The sequence below is a fragment of the Xiphophorus hellerii genome, chromosome 23, assembly GCF_003331165.1.
Source record: "Xiphophorus hellerii strain 12219 chromosome 23, Xiphophorus_hellerii-4.1, whole genome shotgun sequence".
NCBI lineage: Eukaryota > Metazoa > Chordata > Actinopteri > Cyprinodontiformes > Poeciliidae > Xiphophorus > Xiphophorus hellerii.
The window spans coordinates 6,565,948-6,591,169 of record NC_045694.1 but is presented as its reverse complement, the minus strand read 5'-3'; the positions used below and the strand labels follow the sequence as shown (position 1 = coordinate 6,591,169).

At 36.9% G+C, this 25,222-nt stretch overlaps 3 protein-coding genes and 1 long non-coding RNA gene across 10 annotated transcripts in view; 1 reads left to right on the top strand and 3 right to left on the bottom strand.

The window, feature by feature from the left end:
- Positions 1-1,492: 1,492 nt before the first annotated feature.
- LOC116714289 (UDP-N-acetylglucosamine transferase subunit ALG13 homolog) lies at positions 1,493-7,682 on the bottom strand. Of its 2 annotated transcripts, XM_032554764.1 has the most exons (6): positions 7,522-7,682; positions 5,332-5,448; positions 4,278-4,540; positions 4,025-4,187; positions 2,749-2,887; positions 1,493-2,670 (listed from the first exon to the last, which is right to left on the bottom strand). In XM_032554764.1, exons 3-6 carry the CDS (start codon positions 4,356-4,358, stop codon positions 2,559-2,561), a joined length of 495 nt encoding a protein of 164 aa, XP_032410655.1. In that variant the 5' UTR covers positions 4,359-4,540; positions 5,332-5,448; positions 7,522-7,682; the 3' UTR covers positions 1,493-2,558. The 2 variants fall into 2 exon arrangements, with proteins under 2 accessions (XP_032410655.1, XP_032410656.1); XM_032554765.1 differs by lacking the exons at positions 5,332-5,448; positions 7,522-7,682 and having other exon boundaries at positions 2,563-2,670; positions 2,753-2,887; positions 4,278-4,552.
- LOC116714290 (uncharacterized) lies at positions 5,551-16,149 on the top strand. The gene is made up of 3 exons (XR_004338034.1): positions 5,551-5,562; positions 9,799-9,810; positions 16,035-16,149. It is a non-coding gene; the product is annotated as an uncharacterized LOC116714290 (long non-coding RNA).
- Positions 10,977-16,038, bottom strand: rap2c (RAP2C, member of RAS oncogene family). The gene is made up of 3 exons (XM_032554763.1): positions 15,481-16,038; positions 13,410-13,695; positions 10,977-12,082 (listed from the first exon to the last, which is right to left on the bottom strand). Exons 1-2 carry the CDS (start codon positions 15,751-15,753, stop codon positions 13,417-13,419), a joined length of 552 nt encoding a protein of 183 aa, XP_032410654.1. The 5' UTR covers positions 15,754-16,038; the 3' UTR covers positions 10,977-12,082; positions 13,410-13,416.
- Positions 16,150-17,801: 1,652 nt separating the features above from the next.
- mbnl3 (muscleblind-like splicing regulator 3) overlaps positions 17,802-25,222 on the bottom strand; it is a 33,022-nt gene continuing 25,601 nt past the window's right edge. For 3 of the 6 annotated variants that reach the window (XM_032555649.1, XM_032555651.1, XM_032555650.1), the window contains exon 7: positions 17,802-24,192. In XM_032555649.1, coding sequence (XP_032411540.1) covers positions 24,050-24,192 — 143 coding nt within the window. In that variant the 3' untranslated portion in view covers positions 17,802-24,049. The remainder of the gene's footprint in view (positions 24,193-25,222) is intronic. The other 3 variants (XM_032555654.1, XM_032555656.1, XM_032555655.1) reach the window with 3 other exon arrangements.

The window sequence follows — 25,222 nt, the reverse complement described above, 5'->3', positions numbered from 1 at the left end:
GTGAGGGAAACCTGTCAGTTTTCTGATTTATTCCTCTTATACAATATTCTTGACAGTTTAGTTAGCGGAAATAACTAAATACACCCTGAAGCGGGTTTTAGACCTGTTCTATCAGAAAGATTTTACTTTCACATAAAGTCACTAATTGAAAGGATGAGATTCTCAGTCGAGTGTTAGTGCATCTGACGTCTGTGTAGCAAGAGCAGACGAAAATGTTTCCTGTTGTGGTTGTCACTGTTTATAGGTCGAAGGGGCAAACTACAGTACGTGCAGCTTTTCAGTCAGCTGTGTTTCAACATCCAACCCGTTAGAAGTTAACTCATCAAGTGCTTCTTATGTGGGTTTGGGAACCATTGTGAAATGCATCTTCTAATTGGGAATAAAAATATTAAAGTTGTTAAATGTAACTCTAGATCAAAGCTCCTGAACATTGGTATCTGTTTTTGACTAGAGGAAGATTAAGTTGTTCTGAAAGGACGGGAGATAATCAGATCACAAGGTTATGATTTTAACACCCACTCACCTCTTCCGGCATGTCAACAGTGCCCTTTAAAAGTATTTATCCTTTTCACTTTTTCCTCACAAACTTTATGTATTTGCCTTTATATTTAGAACAAACATCTGAGCTACATCTGCATGTCTTTTGAAGCATTTCTCTATCAGTTTTCCTGGGAAATATTTTTGCACAATCTTCTACAACTCAGTTTGGTTGGATGGAGAGCATCTAAAATCCGTCAAACTAATTTTCATTTTGGGCCATATAGGAATCAATAAAATAATATTTAAGCACACTTATCTCATAGGTTCTATTTTTGGAGTCCACAGAGCCACATAAAAACTTCTGGTGGGTCATATTTGGCCCACAGGCCTCAAGTTTGACAAATGTGTAATAGATGAATGTCTCTGACTCAATGAAATTCAAAAGTATTTATATATATCCCAAACGAAAATTGGATGTTGGGGAGTCAGGGATGTGATCCTGCTCTCTGTTCCTGCTCTAATTCCAGTGAAATCTTTCAACTCCTTAGTTAGTTAGTTAATCTAAACTAGTGGTGTCCAAACCTTTTTACCCCTAGGATCAAAACTGGCAAATTTAAACAACTCACAGGCTGCAAAATTCATTTAAAAAAATGCAGAAATTAGTTTATTGTAATTTTTTCTGTTTTTATTTTCACCTGCTCAATAATAAACAACATTTTTATAAAATCTTAAAGATTCAAAACATAAAACAATGCTTTGGGCCGTTGCCTTATTAAAGGAAAAACAGACAATTTCCAAATTTTGGAGGTCAACAGTTGTTTTCTATTTTGTTGGCCACATTTTTCTCATTCTTCACTTGTGGTCAATGGCCAATCAAAATCAGTCCAAGGGCCATGAATGGCCCCCGGGCCACACTTTGGACATCACTTTCTCTGAATGTGACATGTAGTTCCAGAAGTTTAAATGTTTTGGGCTCATCTGACCAGAGCTCTTCTTTCATGTTTGCTGTGTCAACTACACAATTTACAGAGGACTTCATATAGTTTCCTTCCTGCGCTCTTCCTTAAATGCCAGATTTGTGGACTGCAGAATCATAAACACTTTAAATTTCTTCCTGTCTGCTGGGTTCCTCTGTCTTCATGATGTTGTTTGTTCTCTAATGTTCTCTAAAAAAACACCTGTGGCCTTCACAGAACAGCTGAATTTATGCAGAGATTAAGTTGCAAACACTCAGGTTTTATTTACTGATTAGATTATTTTGGAAGGCTGTTGGTTGCTCGACATTTTATTTAGGGGTATCAGAGGGAAGACACTGCTGTGTGAGGCTTTATTAGTACCAAACATAGTTTTTGTCAAGACAGGTTTTTAGTTAACTGACATTCATAAAGAAGTGCACAGTGTAGTTTAGATGATCCAAATAGCATTTTATATTATATTAGACTTGTTCACTGTGATCAACTTTGATTACAAAGTTTCTGAAGTAACAAACAAATCGGATTAATGCAAAAGAGCTGACCTGCAAGCAAAGATAGATTTCTATCTAGTGGGAAAATATAATAACGAAAATATTTCCTGAAGTCTTCAAAGTAAAATATTTGTGAAGATACCCTCTCTCCCAAAGCAAGTAAAATGCTCGTCACTTTACCATCAAGCAATGTAATTTGAACATTTAACAAAAAGGATATAAGAGGTTATTTAGTCTAAAACTGAGCGTTATCATTAGTTCTGACCTTCTTTGTTTATGAACTCGGCTGCAGCGGTCAAACTCAATGACAAAATGCACGAACTGCATAAAGATTTAGAAGTTCAGTCACCTTACTGATGGTGATTTTACATTCGATTTAATGCTTTACTTAACAGTTTCTGCAAAGCTTTGTCATAAGCCCTCAGGCTGAGGAAGTATTTAACTGTAAAGTCATTTTAAAATGGAAATATTAAAAGGCTGAACATTCATAGGATGACAGATATACATATAATTAAAAAAACACACCTGTAACATTATAAAGTCATGATCCTTCACAATGTAGAGTCAGCACTTTCATGTGTAACATAATCCACAGCGTTGTGGAGTTAAAACGTCACTTCACTCCAAGGGCTTTGTCTAAAAAGTTTGCAAAGTTCTTCGGCTGTCCAGGCGGAAACGGTTGCAGAACAGAGAGGTCCATGTTCTTCAGCGTTTCTGTCAGAGTGCTGGACATAAGCACACACCGTTAATGCTGGTTAGCTTCACATCGTTACGCTGCAGACAGGCGTGTGAGACGGACATACCTGCATGTGCAGTACAGCAGGTGGTGGTCCATGTGCAGCTGCCGGGCCAGCTCCAGCTGGTGGTTGTCCATCAGTTTGTCATTGACCACAACTAGCAGAGGTTTTACGGCACCGAGAGCCTCCAGACAACTTCCTGCTCCTGAAAGGAGGTTTTAAAAAGTAAAAAAGAATTAAGATTGTGCTATTTGTTTGACTTAGTTTTAATTCCTACAGTAAATATTAGAACCCATAAGTCAGGATTTTAATGTTTAAGGAAGTTAATATTTTGCACATTTTATACTTCCATTTGGGTCTCAACTACATCTAAAAAGAGCCAGAGTGGTTAAAAAAACAAACAAAATAAATAAATAAATGTTTTTTGGTGTCTGGAAATGAGCCATTTAAAAATCCTTTCGATTGTTAAGTTAGAGTCAATGGGCACTGTGTTGTTACCTAGCAACCCAAGTGGAGCTCCAGCATGTTTGGTCAGCTGATTTAAACCCTGTATGCACTGTAAAAAGGCTACTGGAAAGGACAAGTATTTTGGTGTTGACTTACAAATACCACTTTCTGAGGTCTTGTTGGTTGTGCTGGAGGTTCCACTTCCGCTTTTCAAATATGTACAGTTGTATAATTGTGCATCTGTATGCAGCCTTTTTCATGTACGAGTTTAATGGTTGAGTTAAACTATTAAACTCAACCAATGGTTTAGTTTAATGGCCACCTGCAGCTTGGTAATATTTAAAGTGACAAGGCCCAAAAACAGCTCATTCTGAAAGAAGCTCAAATTAGAGCAGACAGGCCAGACTAAAATATCTAGAGTATGATTTTGTGCAAAAAAAATAAATAAGAAAATAAATTAATGACCATGTTTTGTACAGTCTATAAATTGTACAAAACCTATCCTAACTTGTTTAAGGAGCCATTATAGGTCACCTTTAAGTTCCTATTGTGGAATATAAACTTTATGGGTGTTGTTGCTGATATCGTTTAAGTACCTTGTCTTTGTTGTTTCAGTCTTGTTTTCACACTGAGACAGAGACATAGTCAGTCTTATAGGTGCGCAGGCTTGTTTAATATTATTCCCCTTAAGCACCGGGTAATAATTAAAACATGATTCTGCGAATCTGAGCTGACAGACTACGTTAAAGAAGCACAACAAAACCGCTATATTTTAATAATCGATTGTTTGTGTAGAATAACCAAAGTGTCATTTAAATGAGACCTAAAATACGCAACTCGTGACCGTTTTGCTATTCTTTGTTTTGTTTTTAAGAGGTCTTTGCCCCTGAATTACCTGCATGGCTGATGACAAGATCAGCTTGCTTCATGTCTTCTGCTATTGAGTCTTTGAAGCGAAAAGCCTCCACGCTGAGGTGAGCACAGCTGTCGGCATCTGGAAGCAAAGATCCTTTTCCGACCTGAAGAACCAGACGCTCATATCCCCGAAACTTCAGCACCTGAGAGAGGGAGCGAGAGAAAAAAAACACCATCTTAGTATTAAAACATAAAATTCAGCTATGTACCAGACTTATAAGACGCCTGCTCACCTGTGTGGCCTCAGAGGAAGTGACGCTTTCGATCAGCTCATCAAAGCGCGTGCTTCCGACGGTAACGAACACCGTCTTCATGTCTACTCCGGTTTTAAACCCTCACTTTTTACCCCAAGTTAAGATTTCAGCTTGTTTATCTTCATCTTACAGAGCACAGACCCGACTTCCGCTGCTTCCGCTTCAAACGTCATCACGTCACCAGCATCCATGAGAGACGCACAATGTCGCCATCTGGAGGCCGGAGGCCTTAGTTGCAGCCACTTGAAGTTAGGAGAAGGAACAAAAAAATTCTGAAATAAAATTTAAACGATGTATTTTCTTTTATGGGAAACTGTCGTTATGACGGTACCAAAACGAAATTATATTGTATTTTATCCTGAGGGAGGTGTTTCAGGGCAACAACGGCAAGAACAACCAGACTAAAGAACTGTTTCTACCCAACAACTGTTACCCTGAACACCACCACAAATTCATCCAAACCCTGATCATCATTTTCTTAACATTCTGGTTGTTTCTTGGTTTTTTCCCCCTGCTATATATGTTTATATATTTATTTAAGAATATGTTTAAAAATTATATTTACTTACTTGGCCATTTGCACTTCAAGAGTTGCTATTTTTAAAAATGTTATGTTTTCTTGCACAATGAGAGTAAAGGAATTCTTATTCTATTTTGTACAACTAAACTAACTAAAACTGAAGCTGTACAGTACAGTCTGCAAAACTCTCTGCCATGACTTTTTGTGAAGTTGTGGTCCAGTGAAGACTTTGAGTAGAATACAGCTCACAATATTTGCATGGCTTCCAGTACTGATACTCAACTGCCTATGAATCGTCAAGGCTAAGGTGCTACTTTAGATTTTTATTTGTTTTGACATATGGGACAGAGGACTGTCTACCCTTATTTTGAATCCAGCTCCTACATGTATATGTGACATTGCATGAGTGCCTTGTCACTCTGAAGGTGTCCTCTGTCCTCTTTAGTTAGTGCCACGCTGTCACTCCAGACTGACAGCTCAGAGGAGTGGTTGTGATGTATAGATGGCTTGTACCTGCTGAATGCAGGTGCAGCTGCTGACGGAAATCCAAGCAGCAATCAGGGCACGGGTTTGTACTCGACACTGACAGCAGGGCTGTGTGTGGGTGGATCGTCATGGTTGAGGATTTTTCTGTAAAATACAGAAGAGCCAGTGGCTTATACAAACACATTGGAGGGTTATATAGATGTTTCTGCTGCATGTGGCCATCAACCACAAATTTCTATTTCTATTACTGGAGTTCATGTGATAGACAAGCAGAAAGAAGGGCTTAATTATAAAGTAGAAGTAATGTCATGTTTTTTTTCTCCCAAGAATGGCAAGCATTTTGTTCACATTCTATTCAATCAGTCGATCAATCAAATTTACTTGTATAGCGCATTTCAGCAAAAGTCAGAAAACAACATATAGTCAAAACATGAGAAACCAGTGACAAACATTACATTTTGATGACTGCCAACATTAAAATAATCAGTACATGAATATATTGTTCAATGTTCCATTTATTATGGTTCAAATGCAACTCTAAACAGGTGGGTTTTTAGGAACTCAGTGTTTCAGCTGTTTTGGAGATTTCTGGAAGTGTGTTCCAGATTTGTGGTGCATAGAAGCTGAATGCTGCTTCTTCGTTTGGTTCTGGTTCTGGAGATAAAAAGCAGACCAGAACCAGAAGACCTGAGAGGTCTGGAAGGTTGATACAACAGCAGCAGATATTTCATGTATTTTGGTACTAAGCTTTTCTGTGATTTATAAACTAACAACAATATTTTAAAGTCTATCTGCTGATCTACATAGAGCCATTATAACAGTCATTACAGCTTTTGCTAGGTGTTTTAAATTAGACTTAAGCTTATTGTATTGCACTGAGGCTAGAATTTTTAGCATACATGCATAAATTGTCAGTGTTTTGTCTCACCCCTTATTTTAGTGTCGAGGTGGTGGCCTGCTGCTGTCGCCCCCTTGTGGTCGAGTAAAAATCGGAACTGTTTTTTGTTAAGATGACACTTCAGTAAGCAGTTTGTTTATTTTTTACGTTTTATTCTGAAAACTTCGTCCAAGCTACACTTTCACAAAACCTACCATTTTGACCTGCATATGACCAAAAGCTAAGAATCATTATTTTGGCCTTGGTGCACAACCATATATGGTCTAATTTTCCTCATTCCTGCTGTCAAAAATGTATTTTCTCCAACAGAGATATGTTTGTATAGTGCAAATTCATTGGTATAGAGTTTAGAAGTAAGAAGTTATATTTGAGTAATTTAAAAGAAAAACTTAAGAGTAGTTGTTATACTTTTACTTGAGTAATTTTTTTATGAGGTTCTCCAGTAAAATTTCTGGATACTTCACCCACTGCGAGTAACTTCACAGAAGGAAGAACAAGTTGGTTTTAACCTAAAATTCATCAGACAAGTTTCATAAATTTTAAATGGAAATAAATTGATTTGAAAATATATGTATCTTTTGCTCGATTTTGTTCTTCTGTAAATTATTTTCATTTAGGTCTTTAAAATACCAGAACAAAGCAAAATAAGTACATGGAGTAACATACATGTAGGCTACATGTCCGTAATGGCTTGCAGAAGCTACATTAGCTAAATTAGGTAGTTCGGCAGTAAGTACTGCTGCCGAACTAACAGTAGTAAATGTCACTGATATTTACTGGTGGGTAGACTACTCAAAACTTTTAATCGAGTAATCGTTGTAATGTGCTTATGTTGTTTATAAGTTAAATTTGAGGCGAGAGCTAGCTCTAAGCTTGTGGTATGTTTACTGTTGTCATAGCAACTCCATAGCAACTGCCTGCCAAGATGGCTGTCAGTTACAAAATTCATGAAGTGACGTCACAAGAAAACGCATGTTTTTATACTCACCGGAAAACAGCTTTGCTAGCTTCTTGGTTGCCATGGCAATATGAAACAAACGACAGGTAAGAACCCGTTTCACCTCGAGTTATTTCTTGGATAGCTACTTTTCTTACTTGAGTAAAAATATGTTGAAGTAGTGCTAATTTTATTTGTTAATTTTTTGGGTACTCTGGTCTCATTATCTAAATTCTTACATCGTTGGCTTATAGTCAGGGACGAATAAACTGCACAGTTCTGCTTTTGGAAAAACCCTGGATAACATCCCCATCTCTGGATAAACGTTCACTGTTTATTTTATTTTTTATATCTCTGTGTTGTTTCATTGGAGCTCACTGACCTCAGTTTGACACCGCGGGCCAATGCCAGTCCGGAGAGTCGGCGGTGATTCTCGCCGTGCGGACCCAGATTAACGCAGCAGCACTCGGAACAAAAGGGAAACTTGTTTCCGTCGAGGAGTTTGGAGATCAGTCTTTAAAATCACTGTAAAACTATTCACATTTCACCCATAACTGAACCAACTCACGTCGATAAAATGAAAGAGCAGCCTTGGTGTTCCTCCCACTATTTGATGGGAATGCTGCAAGTTCTGATCTGAACAGGCTTCCGTTGTCTTGAACAGACCGAATCTGCATGTTTTCAATCCGCATCTCCTTCGCTGCACAAAGAGATGTTGTGGAAAGAAACAAATAACCCATTAAAGCTAAAAAATGCGGTAGGTTCCTGAATTCATGCTGAATATTTTGGTGCACATATTTGTAAAAGTAAAAAATAGCCATCCAAGAAATTACTTAATAGAAAAAAGTATCTAGTTAAAAGGTTACTGAAGTACTGAGTAACAGATCATAACATCTGATTTAATAGTTAAGAATGATATCAGATAGACAAAATATCAGACAGCCAAAAATGTACAGTTAAGTCCAAATTCTGGTATTTTAAAAACTAAAGCAGAAAAAAAAAACTAATTACAATGACTACAAAATAAGAGATTCAGGTTTTGCTTTTCCAAATCCTAAAAAACCAACAATGAAACTAAAACAGTCGGTAATGCAAATATATTTTACGTTAGAATGGGGTGAAATAGTTCCAGAGTCAAATGGCACAGCAGATAGAAAATAATAACATAAGAATAACAAAGATTGTGCAGAAAAAGTCTCAGCTTAAACTGTATTTGTTTGTGTCTCATGCATCTTTTTTTACTTCATTCAGTGAATTTACTCACAGTGGGTAGAGTATCAAGAAATTTTACTCAACAGAGTAGCAATACTTTATAATAAAATAAACGCCTAAATGTTCATGTTTTTCTAAGAAGTTACTGAAGTAAATGTAACTAGTCACAGTTTACAGATACGGTGTAAATTACTTCAATTATTTTCATTTTATTAGCCAGAACAATGAATTAAAGAACCTCTTTAATAATTTTCTTTCTTAATATTTGGCAGAACTGGCATTTTCAAGCTGCATTACTTTCAAACATTTTGAGTATATTTATAAAAGGTTTTCACAATATGTTGCTGGAAGTTTGGCTCATTTTTCCTGGCAGAACTGGGCAAACTAGGTCCAGTTTGCCCAAACAGCTTTCCAGCTGTGGCCACAGATTTTCTAAAGTAAAAATTCCAAGAAAAAAGTCAGAATTCTTAAAAAAATAGATAAATAAAAAATCTGGTTTTAAACTCAAAATTCAGAGAATTTTGACTTTAATCCCAGAATTATGCAAAAAAAAAAAAAAAAAAAAGAGTCTGAACTCTGGGTCAGAATACGGAGCCCTCTAGGGGACATGGGGATTTTTTTTTCTTTTGCGTTACCACGCAAAACTTTTGCGTTCCCTCGCAAAACTTTTGCGTTCCCTCGCAAAACTTTTGCGTTCTCTCGCAAAACCTTTTGCGTTACCTCGCAAAACTTTTGCGTTCCCTCGCAATACTGTACTGGTCAGTTATGCAGCATAATTGAACACTGTAAGCCTTTCTTACGGAGGGTGCCGTACTTTATGCTTAATATAAGGTTATGTGAGGTTTTTCCATGAATGTTAGAATCTTTTTGTGAAATATCTGAAGTTTTATATCTTTCTTTAGGATAGAAAGGCGCCACAAACCTACGATATAAACAGAAACTTTCCGTAAGTAGGAAAGAAATAAAAATACATCCTAATTTGGACTATTTCTGAGTTATTATCGCGGGTAATAAATCATCTGACAGTTTTGATTGCGTCTCTGTTGTGTTCGTAATCTGAATGGTTTAAAGAGCTGCTTTCAGTGCCGCTCCATCTTCGCCTTAACAGACATAAACATGCAGGAAAAAATCGATTTTCAATTTGTTTTTTGCACCAAACAGTTTTTATTATTAACAAGTTTTTATTATTAAAAACACAACAAAGTAATGATGGTAAAGGGCCGCACTGGGTTAACTCGGGGAATCTCATCTGTCTGTGTATCAATCAACTCTAAACCTTTTCTTTGTTCTGTCACAATTATCGATTTATTCCGTTTTGATGATCATGCTCCAAACTTTGCCAGGACTGACCGCCCCGCTCACCCGCTTCCTCATACACACAAAGCCAGTATCCTTCCCATTCATACCTGGTGACGTCACTCCCACGTCGACACACTAAGTGTCAAAGCCGCGTGCTCCTGTCATATCAATAATTACTCATTTCATTCATATGGCTCTTACAGAGCCTCCGTGAAAACTTGTTTATTATTATTAACTGTTTGGTGCAAAACACTGATTGAAAATCGATTTTTTTCCTGCATGTTTATGTCTGTTAAGGCGAAGATGGAGCGGCACTGAAAGCAGCTCTTTAAACCATTCAGATTACGAACACAACAGAGACACAATCAAAACTGTCAGATGATTTATTACCCGTGATAATAACTCAGAAATAGTCCAAATTAGGATGTATTTTTATTTCTTTCCTACTTACGGAAAGTTTCTGTTTATATCGTAGGTTTGTGGTGCCTTTCTATCCTAAAGAAAGATATAAAACTTCAGATATTTCACAAAAAGATACTAACATTCATGGAAATACCTCACATAACCTTATATTAAAGCATAAAGTACGGCGCCCACCGTAAGAAAGGCTTGCAGTGTTCAATTATGCTGCATAACTGACCAGTACAGTATTGCGAGGGAACGCAAAAGTTTTGCGAGGGAACGCAAAAGTATTGCGAGGGAACGCAAAAGTTTTGCGAGGGAACGCAAAAGTATTGCGAGGGAACGCAAAAGAAAAAAAAATCCCCATGTCCCCTAGGGGGCTCCGTATCAGAATTCTTAAAAAAAATAAATTCTCAGATTAAAGTCAGAATTCAGATAATTTTTACTTTTATCCCACAATTCTGAGAAAAAGAAAGATCTTCATATTAGATTCAAAATTCTGAGAAAAAAAGTCTCAATCCTGGGTCAAAAATTTGGACAAAACTATTGCTCATCTGATGAAGGTTTCTACTTTTTTTTATTGGCTCTAGTGGCCTTTATTTGATCGTGAATTGACAGGAAAGAGGGTAATGAGAAAAGGGGAAGACATGTGGCAAAGGTCGCAAGGCCAGGAATTGAACCTGCAACAGCCGCATCAAGGACTAAGGTCTCTATATATAGGTTGTGCTTAACCCCAGCGCCACCACAGCACACCCACTAATTCACGTTTTAATAATATTCTAATATATTGAGTCAACTGTAGGCAGTGGAAAGGCTAATTTTTAACTGAAAATCAATTTACTCCACTCCGACATCCGAAATAATCAGCAAGTGCTCGTGTCTCATTTAAAGATAATACTTTATCTGTGTGTCATCACAAAAACAGAAGTTCCAGCATGTTTATTTTCAAATAATTACAGTGATTTATCTTAGAGAAAATAAAAAGACAAATGACAAAAGGGTGCAGGGGGGATGAGGAGAAATTTAAGGCTCTGTTAAATTCTCTGCTTAGAAACAACAAAAAAGATCCCGATAACTCAGAAAAAAACTCAAGCTAGTATAAAATTAAGCTTAAAACTAGCTACCCACGTCATGTTTTAATAAATATGTTACTGTAATAAAAAGAAAAATACAAAAAGTTAGAATCAGATGAACTGCGCCAGAACTTTCACCAGACCACTTTGTAGGGGGAGTTATTTGTAACGAGAAATGAGCGCGTCCCGAACGTAAAGCGATGCGCGTTTCTCGTCTCGGAGTGTTGGACTTTTGTCGTTCCAAAAACCTAAAAGAAAAAAAAAACAAAAAGTGGAAGCGGAAGACCGGCGTCCGGGCTAGCCTTGAGTTCAGGCCAGAAGCAGAAAAATAATGGCTCATTTTAACATTTTCACTTTGGAGCAGACGATACTCAATTGTCCGTGACGTAAATATGACCAGTTTCTCCGTTTTCACGAGGGTCTAAAACACCAAAGAGAAAAACATAGCTGAGGTTTTATGAAAAGAAAAAAAAACAACCTCTGAGATAAGATGATCAGCACACCTGAGCAGCACACCGGTTTAAGTATGCATGCTTAAAAATCTAAATGTTCCATTATAATGAAATACTTTATCAAATTTCAAATTTCAGACATGACACAAGTAATATTAAAGAATATAATAGTGATTAAAGCAGCTTTAAAAAGATGCTGCAACCTCACAAAACACTTCTGCTTAGTATGTCAGGAAACCTCCATCTATAAGGACAAAAGAAAATATTAAAAATAATAAGACAGAAATTCACAGAGGGCTGCTCCATGGAGTCAGTCCGTATGACTGAGTTCAGGCTCGTCACGAAGGCCGTTGAGGTTGCAGCAGAAGCATCTTCCAACACTTATCAAAAATAGGTCTCTTCTGTCTCTGTGACAGAGCGTTTTACCTGAAGCGGTAAGTTTTAGTCAACGTCAGATTATCCTCAGGTGCTCCAAAATGCCCGCAGGGGTCCAAATGAACGGATTCTAATTAGAAAAAAGAACAGAGGAAGAGAGGAAAATAGATTAGGAAATGCAACAAGTTTGCAGCTGGAAATAGACGCCACAATGAACTTCCTGTTTTGGACCATCAGGATGTGACGCCTTCCTCTTGCTGCCGTCTCCTTTCATCGCTCTCAGCTCTTTTCCTCCCTGATCTGAGCTGCTCAAATAGCCGTGTCCTCATTTCAACATACTTTCAGAGATCTTATCAAAACATGCTCAGCCAACGGACAGCAGCACCACCCACTCCCACTCCCTCTCTCTCACACTTATCTGTCCGCGTGTCACTTTTTCCTCTAGTTTTTCTGCACAAGCGCTGCGGGAATATTTCATCATATTTTGTAAAAATATAAATAAATCAGTGAGGATCCGACTCACTGATTTAAGACCACTATGAATGCAATTCAAGACCTGTATCACGACAGAAATGTGCAAAAAAAACCAAACTCAATATTTTACATTGTAACAATGCCGCCTTTTTTGCACAGAAGGCAGACAGCATTTTATGGGATGGCAACAGAAGTAAAGCCAGTGTGAATTTGCAAAAAAAATTAAACTCAAAGAAGCTAGCTAGCAAGTAGAGGTATAGAAAAAAAAAACTCTTTCAAGAATCACAATTTGTAGTCCTGAGATTTTTTTAACATAAAAGCTAAAACCAAAACATTTATCATTACCTCAATTTAGATTTTTATTGACAGATAAGAGAAATAAAAATGAACACAAGCTGTAACTTTTTGCAGATTATTTATGGGACATATATTTTTGTGTGGAGAATTTAAAAAGGAAGATTTCCCTGTAAACCAAAACAAGATTCCTAGTTTTGCATATAATGTTTGAGTTATTAAACACTTTAATATTCTGTTGAATATCTGCTGTTTGTTTTATTTGTGTATTTAAGTATTTTATTTACACTTTGTTGCTGACTTCAGACAGTTTTTTATTGTAAATAATTAGCTGGGATTTATATTTATTTATTTTATATTTCCTTTGATGCATTAAACATATTGAAACATCTGATTTTGTATATATTTACATATGAATATATTATTTATTCTGATAACTGTTTATAAAGGAAAGTTCGTCAAATCCAACAATAATGTGGAATATCGTCTTTAAATCATTAGAGGTATTTCAAAAAATATATTGTGATATAATATTTGGAAATATCTAAAGCCACGACAAAACGTAAAAGCTATGATTAATGCATTTAAAGCCAATTAAATCCTTTTTAATGAATATTTGACACATCAAGGCCCAAATTTTAGGCACATGAATTCCAGACATTTTAAGGCTCCGTAGACGCCCTGCCTACCTCTTCCTCACTGCACCACACAGGCCGTGCAGCACTGCTCCTGCTTCTCCGGCAGCGTGGAGTAGTTCATCTGTCGGACGATCTCGGCGAACAGCTCGTCCACCATCGTCTTGCTCTTGGCGGACGTCTCGATGAAAGGGCAGCCCCACTCCTGAGCCAGGGCCCGGCCGTCCGAGCCGGCGACCTCGCGCTCCGACTCCAGGTCCACTTTGTTGCCGACCAGGATCAGCGGCACTTTCTCGAAGCGCTTGACTCGCACTATTTGGTCTCGCATCGGCCTGATGTCCTGGAAAACACATGAAGAAGTTTAAAGGTTTAAAAGTGGTCTGATTTTCATCAGGTTACATTTAAAAAAAAAAAAAAAAACCTCATCAGCTCCACTGTTTAATTGTTAAATATTAGATTAATATGTTTTCATGTTAAATATTTTCATCTCACTAATTCTTATTTTTTAAAAACTATTTAATAAAGGCTGCAGCTAACAATTATTTCATTTATTGATTAATCAATTGATTATTCTGATGATTCATCGGTTAAAAATTTGGCACATTCTGCTGATTTTTCACGCAATATTAGAAATACACTAAAAGGTGCAAATAAAGGAATAGATAATGTAATGCCTTTTTCAAATTAGAAAAATAAATATATTCTTGCCTAAAATGCAACACAGCATTCCTTTAGTGAATGCTTGATCATTTTTAGCAAAGGATGCATCTTCAGCTAAAAATATTATCATGTGAAAAGCTCAGCCTTTTCTGCTTGACTAAACATCAATCTTTTTACATGTTGATGTTGGAAGTATTTTTTTTAGCAGCAGATACATTTTTTGCTACAAATAATAAAGTGTTCACTAAAGGAATGATGTGTTATTGCTTTTTCAGAAACAAAATGTTTATTTTCTTCTTCAACAAAAGACCTGAATAATTTATTGACATCTTTTTATGTATTTTAAAACTGCATAAGTTAAGCTTTAGATGTTGAATGAAAAATCTGCAGAATGTGCCAATTTGAAAAATTTGATTTCTCAATTAATCATCAGAATAATCAATATAAGTCTTGATAACTAAAATAACCGTTAGCTACAGCTGTAAAATAGAGATGAAGGTGAGATTAATGACAATGACTCTGGATAAGAAATAAGAGAGAAATGATTATTAAACATTATTGTGTTCTGTCATTAAACTGCAATTTTATTCTGTTGAATTTATACAACATTTACCATCTTTAAAGTGATTGGTTGTGAATGTTTTATAGAATAATGAATATAAAATTGGTCTGATAAAGAAGTTAAAATGTTAAATGAACAGCAAGAGAGCACTACTGCTGAGTAAAAACAGACAAGAGCACAAAACTTATCAGTACAATTAGCGATATTAATTATTATTTCATTTATCTACCAAATTTTCCACATATTCCACTTCTTTTGGAAAGCTAATACTGAAGTAAACCCATTTAATTTAAGCTCCAAAACACTTTGATTACTTAAATAAATGTGTTATGAAAGAAATGTACAAAATTTGTTACTATGCATTTAAATTTTTCAGGAGTTGATCCAAATTATGTTTTATGTCCTTGCTGTAACTTAAAAACTGACCGTATTTGACAATTAGTACAGAGTGGCTAGGATTGGTGTTTCTGTTTAAGCTGTCTTTTAGAGATGATTTAATCTCTAAAAGAGAGATGAAATCTCTCTAAGAGATAAAATTATGGTTTATAACAACAGAGTGTCTTCAGAACCGCTGTAATACAGACTGCTACAAGAGATCCTTGCTGCCCACAGCTCTCGGCATCCTCAACTTGATACATCGTTTAATTTCCCTTTGGGATTAAAACTATATTTTTAAATCTTTTAAATAATAATGAGAATATCCTAAAAAATTGGTATTGGCCAGAAAAAGGCTGATCGGTGCGTCCTTAACTGCAATGACAGGATGTTGTTTTGTCAGTAGATGTTGGGAATTATCCTACTTTTTTCTGTACATGTGGTCAGTTTCAACATATATATTCAAATAATTCACAATTACTGAGTCTGTATGGATTAATTATTAGTATACATGGCTGTCCTGCTTACCTGGAAGGACTGCTGGTTGACCAGGCTGTAGACCAGGATGAAACCCTGGCCGTTTTTGATGTACAGGTCTCTCATGGAGGCGAACTGCTCCGTCCCCGCCGTGTCCAGGATCTCCAGCACGGAGGGCGACGAGTCCACCTCGATCTCCTTCCGGTAGAAGTCCTCGATGGTCGGGTCGTACTTCTCGATGAAGGTGCCGGTGACAAACTGCACGGTGAGCGCGGACTTGCCGACGCCGCCGCTGCCCAGCACGACAACTTTGTATTCTTTCATTGGGGCGGTGGAGGCTGGCTAACGACGCAGCTATACTCCCTCCATAAACGCTGCTCAGGCCCGAGGAAACTGCTAACAAGTAAAAACGAAATAAAATCAGCCCTGCTCACTCACATAAACCCCACTCCGACACTCATATTTGTTTTCCCGTCTTTCTTTCTGTCTGGCCTGTTAGCGACTGAAAGTTGATGTCGGTTAACTCCGATGTTAGCTCACGGTGAAGCTAGCTCCTGTCTGGCTGACTTCCAGCTGAGCCATCCCGGAGCTTCGAGCCTTCACAGCCGATCGGATGCAACACTCAAGTCGGCCTGGACTCGCCGGAGAACTCGCCGCCTATCTACAGACAGCAAGTCACGGTGATCCGCGTTTAGCCTCCCCTAACCACAGCATGCCACTTCCCTCACCCACACATCAACCCTCCGGTGTCGCAGCGCTGCTTACGTCCGGGGTCCAGTCTGGGGCCTGGTTCTGGTTCCGGACCCGGCCCGACAATTTGGCAGCTTCGCGTCCTATCGACTAAGGATTTGTACAGTTTTCCAGCGGTCCATTAGCTGCGGGTTTTTAGCTTCTTCGGCCTTTGTTGGGCTTAGTGTGGAGGAGTTTTTTCCAGGAGAAGGAAAATCTTTTTCCTCCAACTGGTTTCCTGAAGCTAACAGTCTGCTTCCGCATAGAGGCAGATTTCACAATAAAAGCCTCTGCAGACCTTCGTGCCGAGTTGCCCGTTACACCGGAAGTTGGGACGCTGATTTGAGAATGACGTCACCCCCAACATAACTTGGGATTTGCTATTTATGCGAACTTTAATTAGAGATACAAGCCAATAACTAAGAATTTATTTACTTTTTTGTATTTAAACACATTTAAGGCACTTTTGTGTGACATTTGTAGGACATTTCTGAACTACATTTGTAGTTCAGAAATGTCCTACAAATGTAGTACAGAGACTTTTTTCTGACTATAAAAATAAAGAAACTACAACTTCTGAGAATAAGTGAACACACATCAAAAAGACACACAAAGTATTACAATGGATCCAAATTAACCGTGTTCTAGTTGCCAGTCTTAAACACTGTACCAATAATTTTACGTCAGATCAGATTGACTGAGCCAATCAATCTCACTTATTTATGATTTATGATTGAGGGTTAGTGAAAAACTTCCAACTTTCCCTCTTGATTTCTGGTTTCTGGGGATATTCCAGTTGATTTTTATGACTCAGAACTAAAATGTTCCAACTTCTAAGCAAAAACAGATTCCAGTATTGCAGGGGAAATCTAAGATCACATCTGGGTTTGACACCAGTAAAAAGTCAGAAAAGTAGAACTTTTAGCCATTACTGCTAGGTGACCAGGCTAACGTCAATTAGAAATACAATGAAACATTTTATGTCCTTAACACTGTAGTTGAATTTTTATATCTAATTGATGGAAATGATTGATGGGAAATCTTTGACTTTTCCATCTTTTGGTGTAGTTCCAGTTGATTTTGCTAATTGAGAACCAAAGTATTCCAAAGTATAAGTACAAATATGTTGTACTTATAAATTGCCACACTACCTCAGAAGTCTAATGTCTATGTCAAGTTGCTAATTGTTATGCTGTGTTTGATTTGCATCAAAACTTGGATGAAGGAATTGCATCACACTCAAATTCAACATCTTCTGGTTGCTTGTTGAAAAAAACAAACTAAACAGTGGAACTGGGCTGAACACTCATCCCTGAGGAACTCCTGAGCTAAGTTTGAGGACGAAGCTTGACATTATGTACAAATGACATAATTGATTTTTTAAAATGTTACATTTTGAAGTGTAACATTCACCCATACATATTGTATACACAGTACACTCTTTTTTTTAATTATATCTGAAGTGGTGTGGATCAAGGCCTATTACTATCAACAACTAATCATTATAAGAATGTCAGACTCCTTGGATGCTAAAAACCCCCCAAACATTATTGATGATTTAAATTTTTGGGCAGTGCTGTAAATATCAGATCATCTGCATGTAAAGCAAGCAGATAAACAGTGAAAACCACAAGACTACAAGAGGATTACCATGATGTGTTTTATTTAAGGTCAAACAGAAACAGCAGAACTGATTATAGGCACATTAACTCTCAATACCTATACAGTGCAAAGTAAATTTGCGTGGAGCACAGCAGCACATACAAGCACCACAAGCAGAAAGCCGAATGAAACAATAAATGAGTTAGAAACAGCAGTCAGTCTGTCCTAAAGCGTCCGGGAAAGATTTTCTTATGGCTTAGTCCTCAACAGCTTTAGGCCTTCTTCGTCTCCAACAGGCCGACATTCAGTCTGTGATTTTTGTACTCAACTTATACCAAAACGCGATGATGCACAGACAAGACTTAGAAAAAAAACACCCATACACACATTCAGTTTACCGTTGTTTGTGAATTTAACAAAAAAATACACTTTGTACTATGAAGGCACAATAACAGCAAACAGACAATACATAAACTTGAGAAATTATTCACCTGTAAGTGGTAAAAATAACAAAAAAAAGCCCCAGTGTGAAGAGGCTGAGAGTATGAAGAGAACCATTGAAGCTTCAGGGAGTTTGCTTGGATCAGAGATCCATTTCAACACTCAGCAGTCGCAGGGCTGTGAACTAATTCAGATGCATGACTCAATCAATCCACAACATGGACCGGAGCCATGGCAACAAAATCACTCGCTCCAATAGCAATGCATTCGCTTGACATGTCAGTTTCTGATAAAATCATGTCTGTGTAAGAATGCTTCTGCAGAAGTAAAATCAGAATTTCAAATTTAAACCCTGTAAGCACATCCGGCACACGCTCTCCTCTTATTTTCCTTCTGCTCATCCTATTTTTTTCTTTCCTTCTGGCTATTTTCAGCTTCAGGAGGTGATTTTCCTACATGTTGTAAATAACGACATGGATTTAAGGGCAAAGATGGCACTGATCTCCTAAAGTTATTGCAGACTTTGTGGTTATCCACTTGTTCTTTTCAATGTTAGAGAATAATGAAAGAAATATTTCTCTGGAGCAAACCAAACACAGTTTACAGTTGACACAGTTTAATGCGTGTCATCACCAACACACAAACAAAAGGACAGATACCTCAATTGTTTTCACACTGTAATAAAACAATAGACACACCGCTAACAATACGCTGATTGGTTATTTTTAATCATCTCTTTTATCTGTATTATTCAAAATAAATTTGGAGTATTTATGTACATAAGTGCAAACGAGGTGAACATTACACATTCTTGTACATGTTAGTCAGGACTGACATCATCCAGCACAGCTGGACATCAACATCAAGAGACTTCTGGACTATTTTTGGCCCAAACTGAAACACGACTTGCCAACAAAAGCTCTGCAGCGGCAGACTGTTTGGTTTGCAGAAGGTGAATTAGTTTGACTTTACAGTTTGTCCAAAAAGCCTCTTTACCTTGTTGACAGAAACGTGTTTGCTTTAAAAGTCCTTTCTTGTTTCTGAAAAAACCATAATGTACAAGAAGACAAACATTTATGGCCAACAAAAGCAAACAAAATAAAACCTGACCTGACTTTGGAAATCACAAGGATTTAAGCGGTCTATATAAAATGTTCAAGCACAATACAAGCTAATTAGACATTCCTTTTCTCAAATAAAACAGGTAATTAAGTTTATAAGAATAAAAATGATATGATAATAGAAAGGTAGCCATGTTGTCATTTTCTTGCCATTGATTTTTCATTTATATTATTTTGCAGTTTGGTGTGAATTAGTTTTTAAAATATAAGGGGTGACATTTATTTAAATGTGTCACAGCTTCAAATGGTGGTCAGAAAAGTAGATCACCAAGTAGTAAATTCAAGCAGTCTATATTTAATATTTAATTTGATGTTTTGTCACTGAAGTCAGTGAAGGTAGTCTGAAGTTAGATTAGCAAGAGGAGTGAGTTTTTTACTTTCTTGGCATGAAAATCCGTTTTTCTCAGCTGTTTTTGTTTACTTCAGAATGATCTATGAAAAGATTAAATTGCTCATTTTGAGGTAATAGGCTTGTAAAGTACATCCAGTTTGATTCACTGTGCAGACTTGCAGCACCAGCCACAATTATTGGCACAAAATCCTTGAAGTAAATCCTCGTTTTGGAGACTTTGTGAGGCCAAAATTTACTGATTTCCTCAAACAGTGAGCTTTGGGGATTTTCTTATCTTCTTTACTGTCCTGTGACTTGTCATCAATCCAAGTGTTTCTAACTTTTAACCATTTTTCTGACAGTAAATATGAGCTAATTTAGGAAAAAAGCTACTTTCTTGTAGCCATTCCTGTCTTCTTCTAATACACAACAACTTCACTTGAGTGGCATGTTCTCTTGTCTTTCCCATGTTAAACAGTGTCTAAAAGTGACACTTGTCATTTAACATCAGGAAAAAATATTTTTTATTGACTTAAAAATATATAAAATAACAAATTACAGCTATTTCATAGGAAATCATAAAGGTAAAAATAATAGTGACTGTTAAAAAACTAAAAGCACTTAAATTAAAGGAATAATTTTTCTAATGTTTCCAGTTGAAAATTGTGACATCTTTTAACACAGGTCTCAACAATTGTGGAGGGTGCTTTTTATTTACTTTAGTAAGTGCGTTTTATTCCTCAAATAATAAAAATATCGTCATTATAGAGCTGAGAAGACACTCTGTTCAATTTGACAGCTTAAGGTCAGTTTAATCCAAGTAAATTAAAAGATATTATTTAAAAATTAGAAACATTTATTGAACATTTTTACTGAAAGTTTGTGTTTCTCTGTCAAATGTAAATGTGGGAAACTAATAAGGATCATTCGGTGTTTATGGGCTAAAAATCAAAAGGAAATTGCAGTTTTTCTGCAGTTTCTCTGTCATCTGCCTCATAAGATGGGAAAAGAAAAGAAAGAATAAAAATGAAAAAATGAATGAATGGAGAATGTGAAAGCTGCAGAGCTGCATGAACTGAATTTTATATTAGAAAAAAGTGTGCCACATTGACTTTCTCTTTGTCTATCAAATATGCAGATTTGTTTTTAGTGCACCTTTTCCCACATTAAAAACAGATAGAAAAAACAAGCTCCATTAAATATGGGACCAACCAAAGAAGACATGCTTGAAATGAAGTTTTAGACCCATACATAATTTTGTATAGACGCATGTAAGTTTTTGAGCATACACAACTTCACATTTAAATTTAGTCTTAGTTTTGGCAATAAAACATTTAATTAAAGTCTGATCTGCAAAGCAAAGTTCAAAGAGAGACGTGCGAGTTGACAGAAATAAACTTTGGACACGTTTCCAAAAAAGTTTCTTACAGATACATAACCTGTTTACGTCTTTATAATTAGTGTTCTCTAAAGAAATTATTTTCTGCTGCATTTGCACCTCAAACAGCACAACTCTGATCTAAATTTTCTAAAGGTGAAAAATATTTCTGTTTGTAGCCACACCACGTAATGACATTAAATATAAATCTATATAACAATACATACATTTCTATACATCGTAACACAGTATCATCATGGTACCTCTGAAATAGTTTATATATGGTGATAGTAACATTTCAGCATGCCTGTCGTTCAGGGGGGCACATGTATAGTTTTTTTTGCATTAGGTACATTCACAACACATCAACATTATTCTAAAATGGAAATGCTGGAACATCTGCAGCACTTAAAACCAACTAAATCTGTGTGAAATTAATATTCTCACATTTGACCCCCACCACTCACCTCACTGGTTTATGTATTTATTACACTGACAATAAGACAGCACAGCTGTCTCTGAGAAGAAACTAGACGTGGTTTCGTACATTAACAATTTACTAAATGAGCGATGCATCTTTGAGCACTCGTAGTTCTTACAGTGTTTCGACAGTGATGGTTTAAGGAGACTTGAAAGAGGCACATTTGAACTTGAATGAAAATGCTTTCTGCCCACTTCTCCAAGTTCAGTCTCACAACAAAGAAAGCAGTTCATTTCAATGAAAATAACAGGTGTGTTTGTATTTTTTTTTTTTACCCCTAACGTCTGATTTATTTTTTCCATTTTCTACCTGTTCTTATCATTCAACTCTGATGACTTCTGACAGAAAGAACACAGCAGTAGAAAAGGTGATGATATAAAGTCGGACACGACATTTTCAAGTTCTAAGATTTCTCCCTGAAGTGCCTTTAAACAATAAATCTTGTGCCACTTATTTACTTAAAAAGCAGCATGAAACTAATAATACCACAAAGAAATTTCTTTTTTAAGATGGATCTCTGCGTTCAACATTTGCACATTATTTGTATGAATTAACTTGGGTATTGCGATAAATGGGCAACTTCTTGCATATACAGACTTTAGGCACAACATTAGGAAACAGATCCAGCTTCCGCCTTGTGCAATGGCTGACATCAGATGGGAAGAAAAGGTGTCAGTGTTAACAGTTTGCAATATTTGAGCTGACTCAGGATTATAATCAATTTATTATAAGATTTATGTAGAAGACAGAAACAATTATGAGTTCGTTAAATCAAATACTGAAAGAATGAAAACAAACAAACCCTTTCTTTTTAGTTGTTGCACTATAAAACCCCACAAACAGAATAGATCCGGCAATAATTATTTAAGGCAGTTTGTTTTTCAAGACCAAAGTCCGAATTTCCCCTTCACGCTGGACTAAGATCGGACATCAACGTTCAGTATTGTGGGATTGATAAGGAGGATATAATTAAGAACATGATGGTTAAAATCATCAGCATTATTGTGACACTATTGGCAGAAAAGTGTATCACTAGCTACAACCAATTCCTGCTAGCAAATAGGCTTCTTCACTAAACTACTGCAGCCAGTTGTGACAAGGGGCGCACCACCTCCAAATTGTGTCTATCCTCATTTGTGCTTGTTGCTGGCTCCAATTTAAACTAAACATTGGTACAAATTTGGCTTCAAAGCTCACACATTCGATATCAATGAACACGTTAGCATTTTGGATGAGATTTTTGCTAACAAACTCTAACTTTTATGAAATAGTAAATGTTAGGTATATCGCAAGTAATAATTGTTTATTAATAATGTTTTTGCTTTCATTTTAATTTCATAGTAAGCACCTTTTCCTCAAATTTTTGCTTTCTGTTAGAGGTCGGTTTGTCCGTAAATAGTAATGATATAATTATCCTAGATTGAATTAAAGGTCAGAGAATTAAACTCTGTCTTCTCTCCAAGATTACACCAAATCTCTATTGAAATGCCTGTAATATTAATGGGCCCCCAAATCACATTTTGCTTTAGGCCCCCCCAAAAAAACCTAGGACTGGCCCTGGATTGAATTTTGTCCCAAATGTTTTATTGTAGGCTGGTCTTAATCTGGTGTGAAGGGGGTCTAAAAACCTCCTATCTGCCTCCTTAAGTTATACTGAATGCAACCTAATTTTACATGTTTAATGATGCCTCATTTGGTGCTTTAATCCAGATAACAATATTTAAAATCAGGCAAAAACCTTTGAATCCTGCAAATTCCTGAAACCCAACTGTTAACACCTTCATTGTTTAATACAATCGTCCCTTGTTAGCAGCCACTCGCTGATATGCAGCAAACTTGAAATTGGTATTGCCTTTAATTTCACATGTGGACATCTCTTTAATTGTTGCTGTTTAGTTTTTTTTTTTTAATCCTTTTTAGAAACCAGGTCTTCTCTGCAGCTCAGCAGGAAAAACTCAAAGGCACAAACAAATTAACAGCTTCTTTCTGAAGTTTCATCAGGCATCGGATGAGAATAAACTGAATGATACACAACACATGGTACAACACATACTAGATTTGTAGCCGTCTTGAAACATAAATGTTCACATGTTATGAAACATTCTTTCATTTTTAAAACAAGTCATGGTTGAAGACCAGCAGCAGGTCCGTTTGCAGCTCCAATGTTCTGAGTATCCAGAATGAACTTTTCTTACTTTGGATCGGTCAGGTGTGTTGGGCTGCCTCAGATAATGGCTGCAACCCATAAAGGGCTTTTAGTCTTGAATGTGTGTGTGCGTGTGTGGGTGCGCACGTTTAAGGTGTGGTGTGTGTATGGCTGTCAGAACGAGGGAGCTCTATTGCTCATCACGTCAGGATGCATCGTTACGGCTGCAGTGAAGCAGCTTTAAGTTCAGGCTCGTATTGCGTGAACCATTGCAGCTTTTTTTAAATTTTATTTTATAAACATTGTATAAGAAGTTTCACACTGACACTCGGTCGGTGCGCACTGTGGGCGAGGCACATGTTTGCTGCAGAGCTGCAGGTTTTCAGGGACTCTAACTGGGGTTTCGTGAAAGGCTTACTGAGTTTATTCCCACTGGAGCCGCCACCAGCAGTTTGGGGACGGGGCAGAAATGGTTTTCCATGGGAACGCACTGCAGCTCCACCGGGTCAGGGGTCAGAAGCTCGGAGGAGTCTACTGAAAGAAGCAGAAAGCAAAGAAATTGGGAGCAATGAGATTTAGTGATTATGTGCATTTGTGAAGCTTCAACTGCATCTGGTGGTCATACAGATGTTGGCTGGTTTCCTGCAAGTGTACCAATGTGTTTCCATTGAGCTTTTAGTTGCGCAAATTGGAATTACAAAATTACATTTGCTTAATGGAGACATGGCAATTTTAATAAAAATCAAGTTTTTTGATAAAAAGGTTTTGAGCTAGGAGGAGGTGGTTTGTCAGCTGTATCAAAATTAGTGTCTTTTTGTCGCATCACACGAGTCACGTGATCAGCAACCGGAAAAGACGAAGAAGATGACAGGAAGTGGTAGGAAGATGATGGTTTTTTAATGACTTATCGCTTGAATAAACCTATTCATGAGTCATTTTACTTGTATTTCTTATTTAATGGAAGCACCACAATTGTGAAATTGTGGGGATTTTTTTTGACATTCGTGGAATATCGACAAAGTAATACGTCATAAAACTTGATACAATGAGACGGTGGCAGAACCAAAGAACCGCACACCACTCTGAACTCTGGCTACGTTCACACAGCAGGTCTTGATGCTTACTTCCAAGTTTTTGCTGAAATCAGATTTTTCATTTTTTTGCATAATTGTTCATACTGCTGAATGATGCGACTAATCAGATTTTTGTGTGAATGTTTTACGACCCCAAAGCGACCCACATGCGCAGAAGAGGAACTTATACGTGACACAGCAGCAAATCTTTTCATGGAAGTGATAACGGACGGAGCCGTTTATGGATCAATTTTAAAAGTCTTTACAGGAACGAGAGCTGACAGGATTGTCACAAAATCATTACACAAACAAAGGAAGCTAATAAAAATAAAGCACAACTAATAGTGATTGCCTTTTGTGGAGAATTGACAGCAATGTCTGTAGAGAAATCTGTTTGGATGTTCAGTCAGAGTCAAGAGTGGAACAGACGACTTTTATACGTTAATAATTATGACTTTTTCAACCAAATCTGAGTGACTTGTGCTTTTTGA

Bases quoted from the DNA above. Each gene is read 5' to 3' on its own strand.
- LOC116714289 (XM_032554764.1), bottom strand. From the start codon at position 4,358: ATGAAGACGGTGTTCGTTACCGTCGGAAGCACGCGCTTTGATGAGCTG. The intron at 4,188-4,277 runs GTGAGCAGGCGT...TCCCTCTCTCAG, and splicing joins CTTCCTCTGAGGCCACACAG to GTGCTGAAGTTTCGGGGATA. The intron at 2,888-4,024 runs GTAATTCAGGGG...ACCTCCTTTCAG, and splicing joins TCTTGTCATCAGCCATGCAG to GAGCAGGAAGTTGTCTGGAG.
- rap2c (XM_032554763.1), bottom strand. From the start codon at position 15,753: ATGAAAGAATACAAAGTTGTCGTGCTGGGCAGCGGCGGCGTCGGCAAG. The intron at 13,696-15,480 runs GTAAGCAGGACA...TGTGTTTTCCAG, and splicing joins TCAACCAGCAGTCCTTCCAG to GACATCAGGCCGATGCGAGA.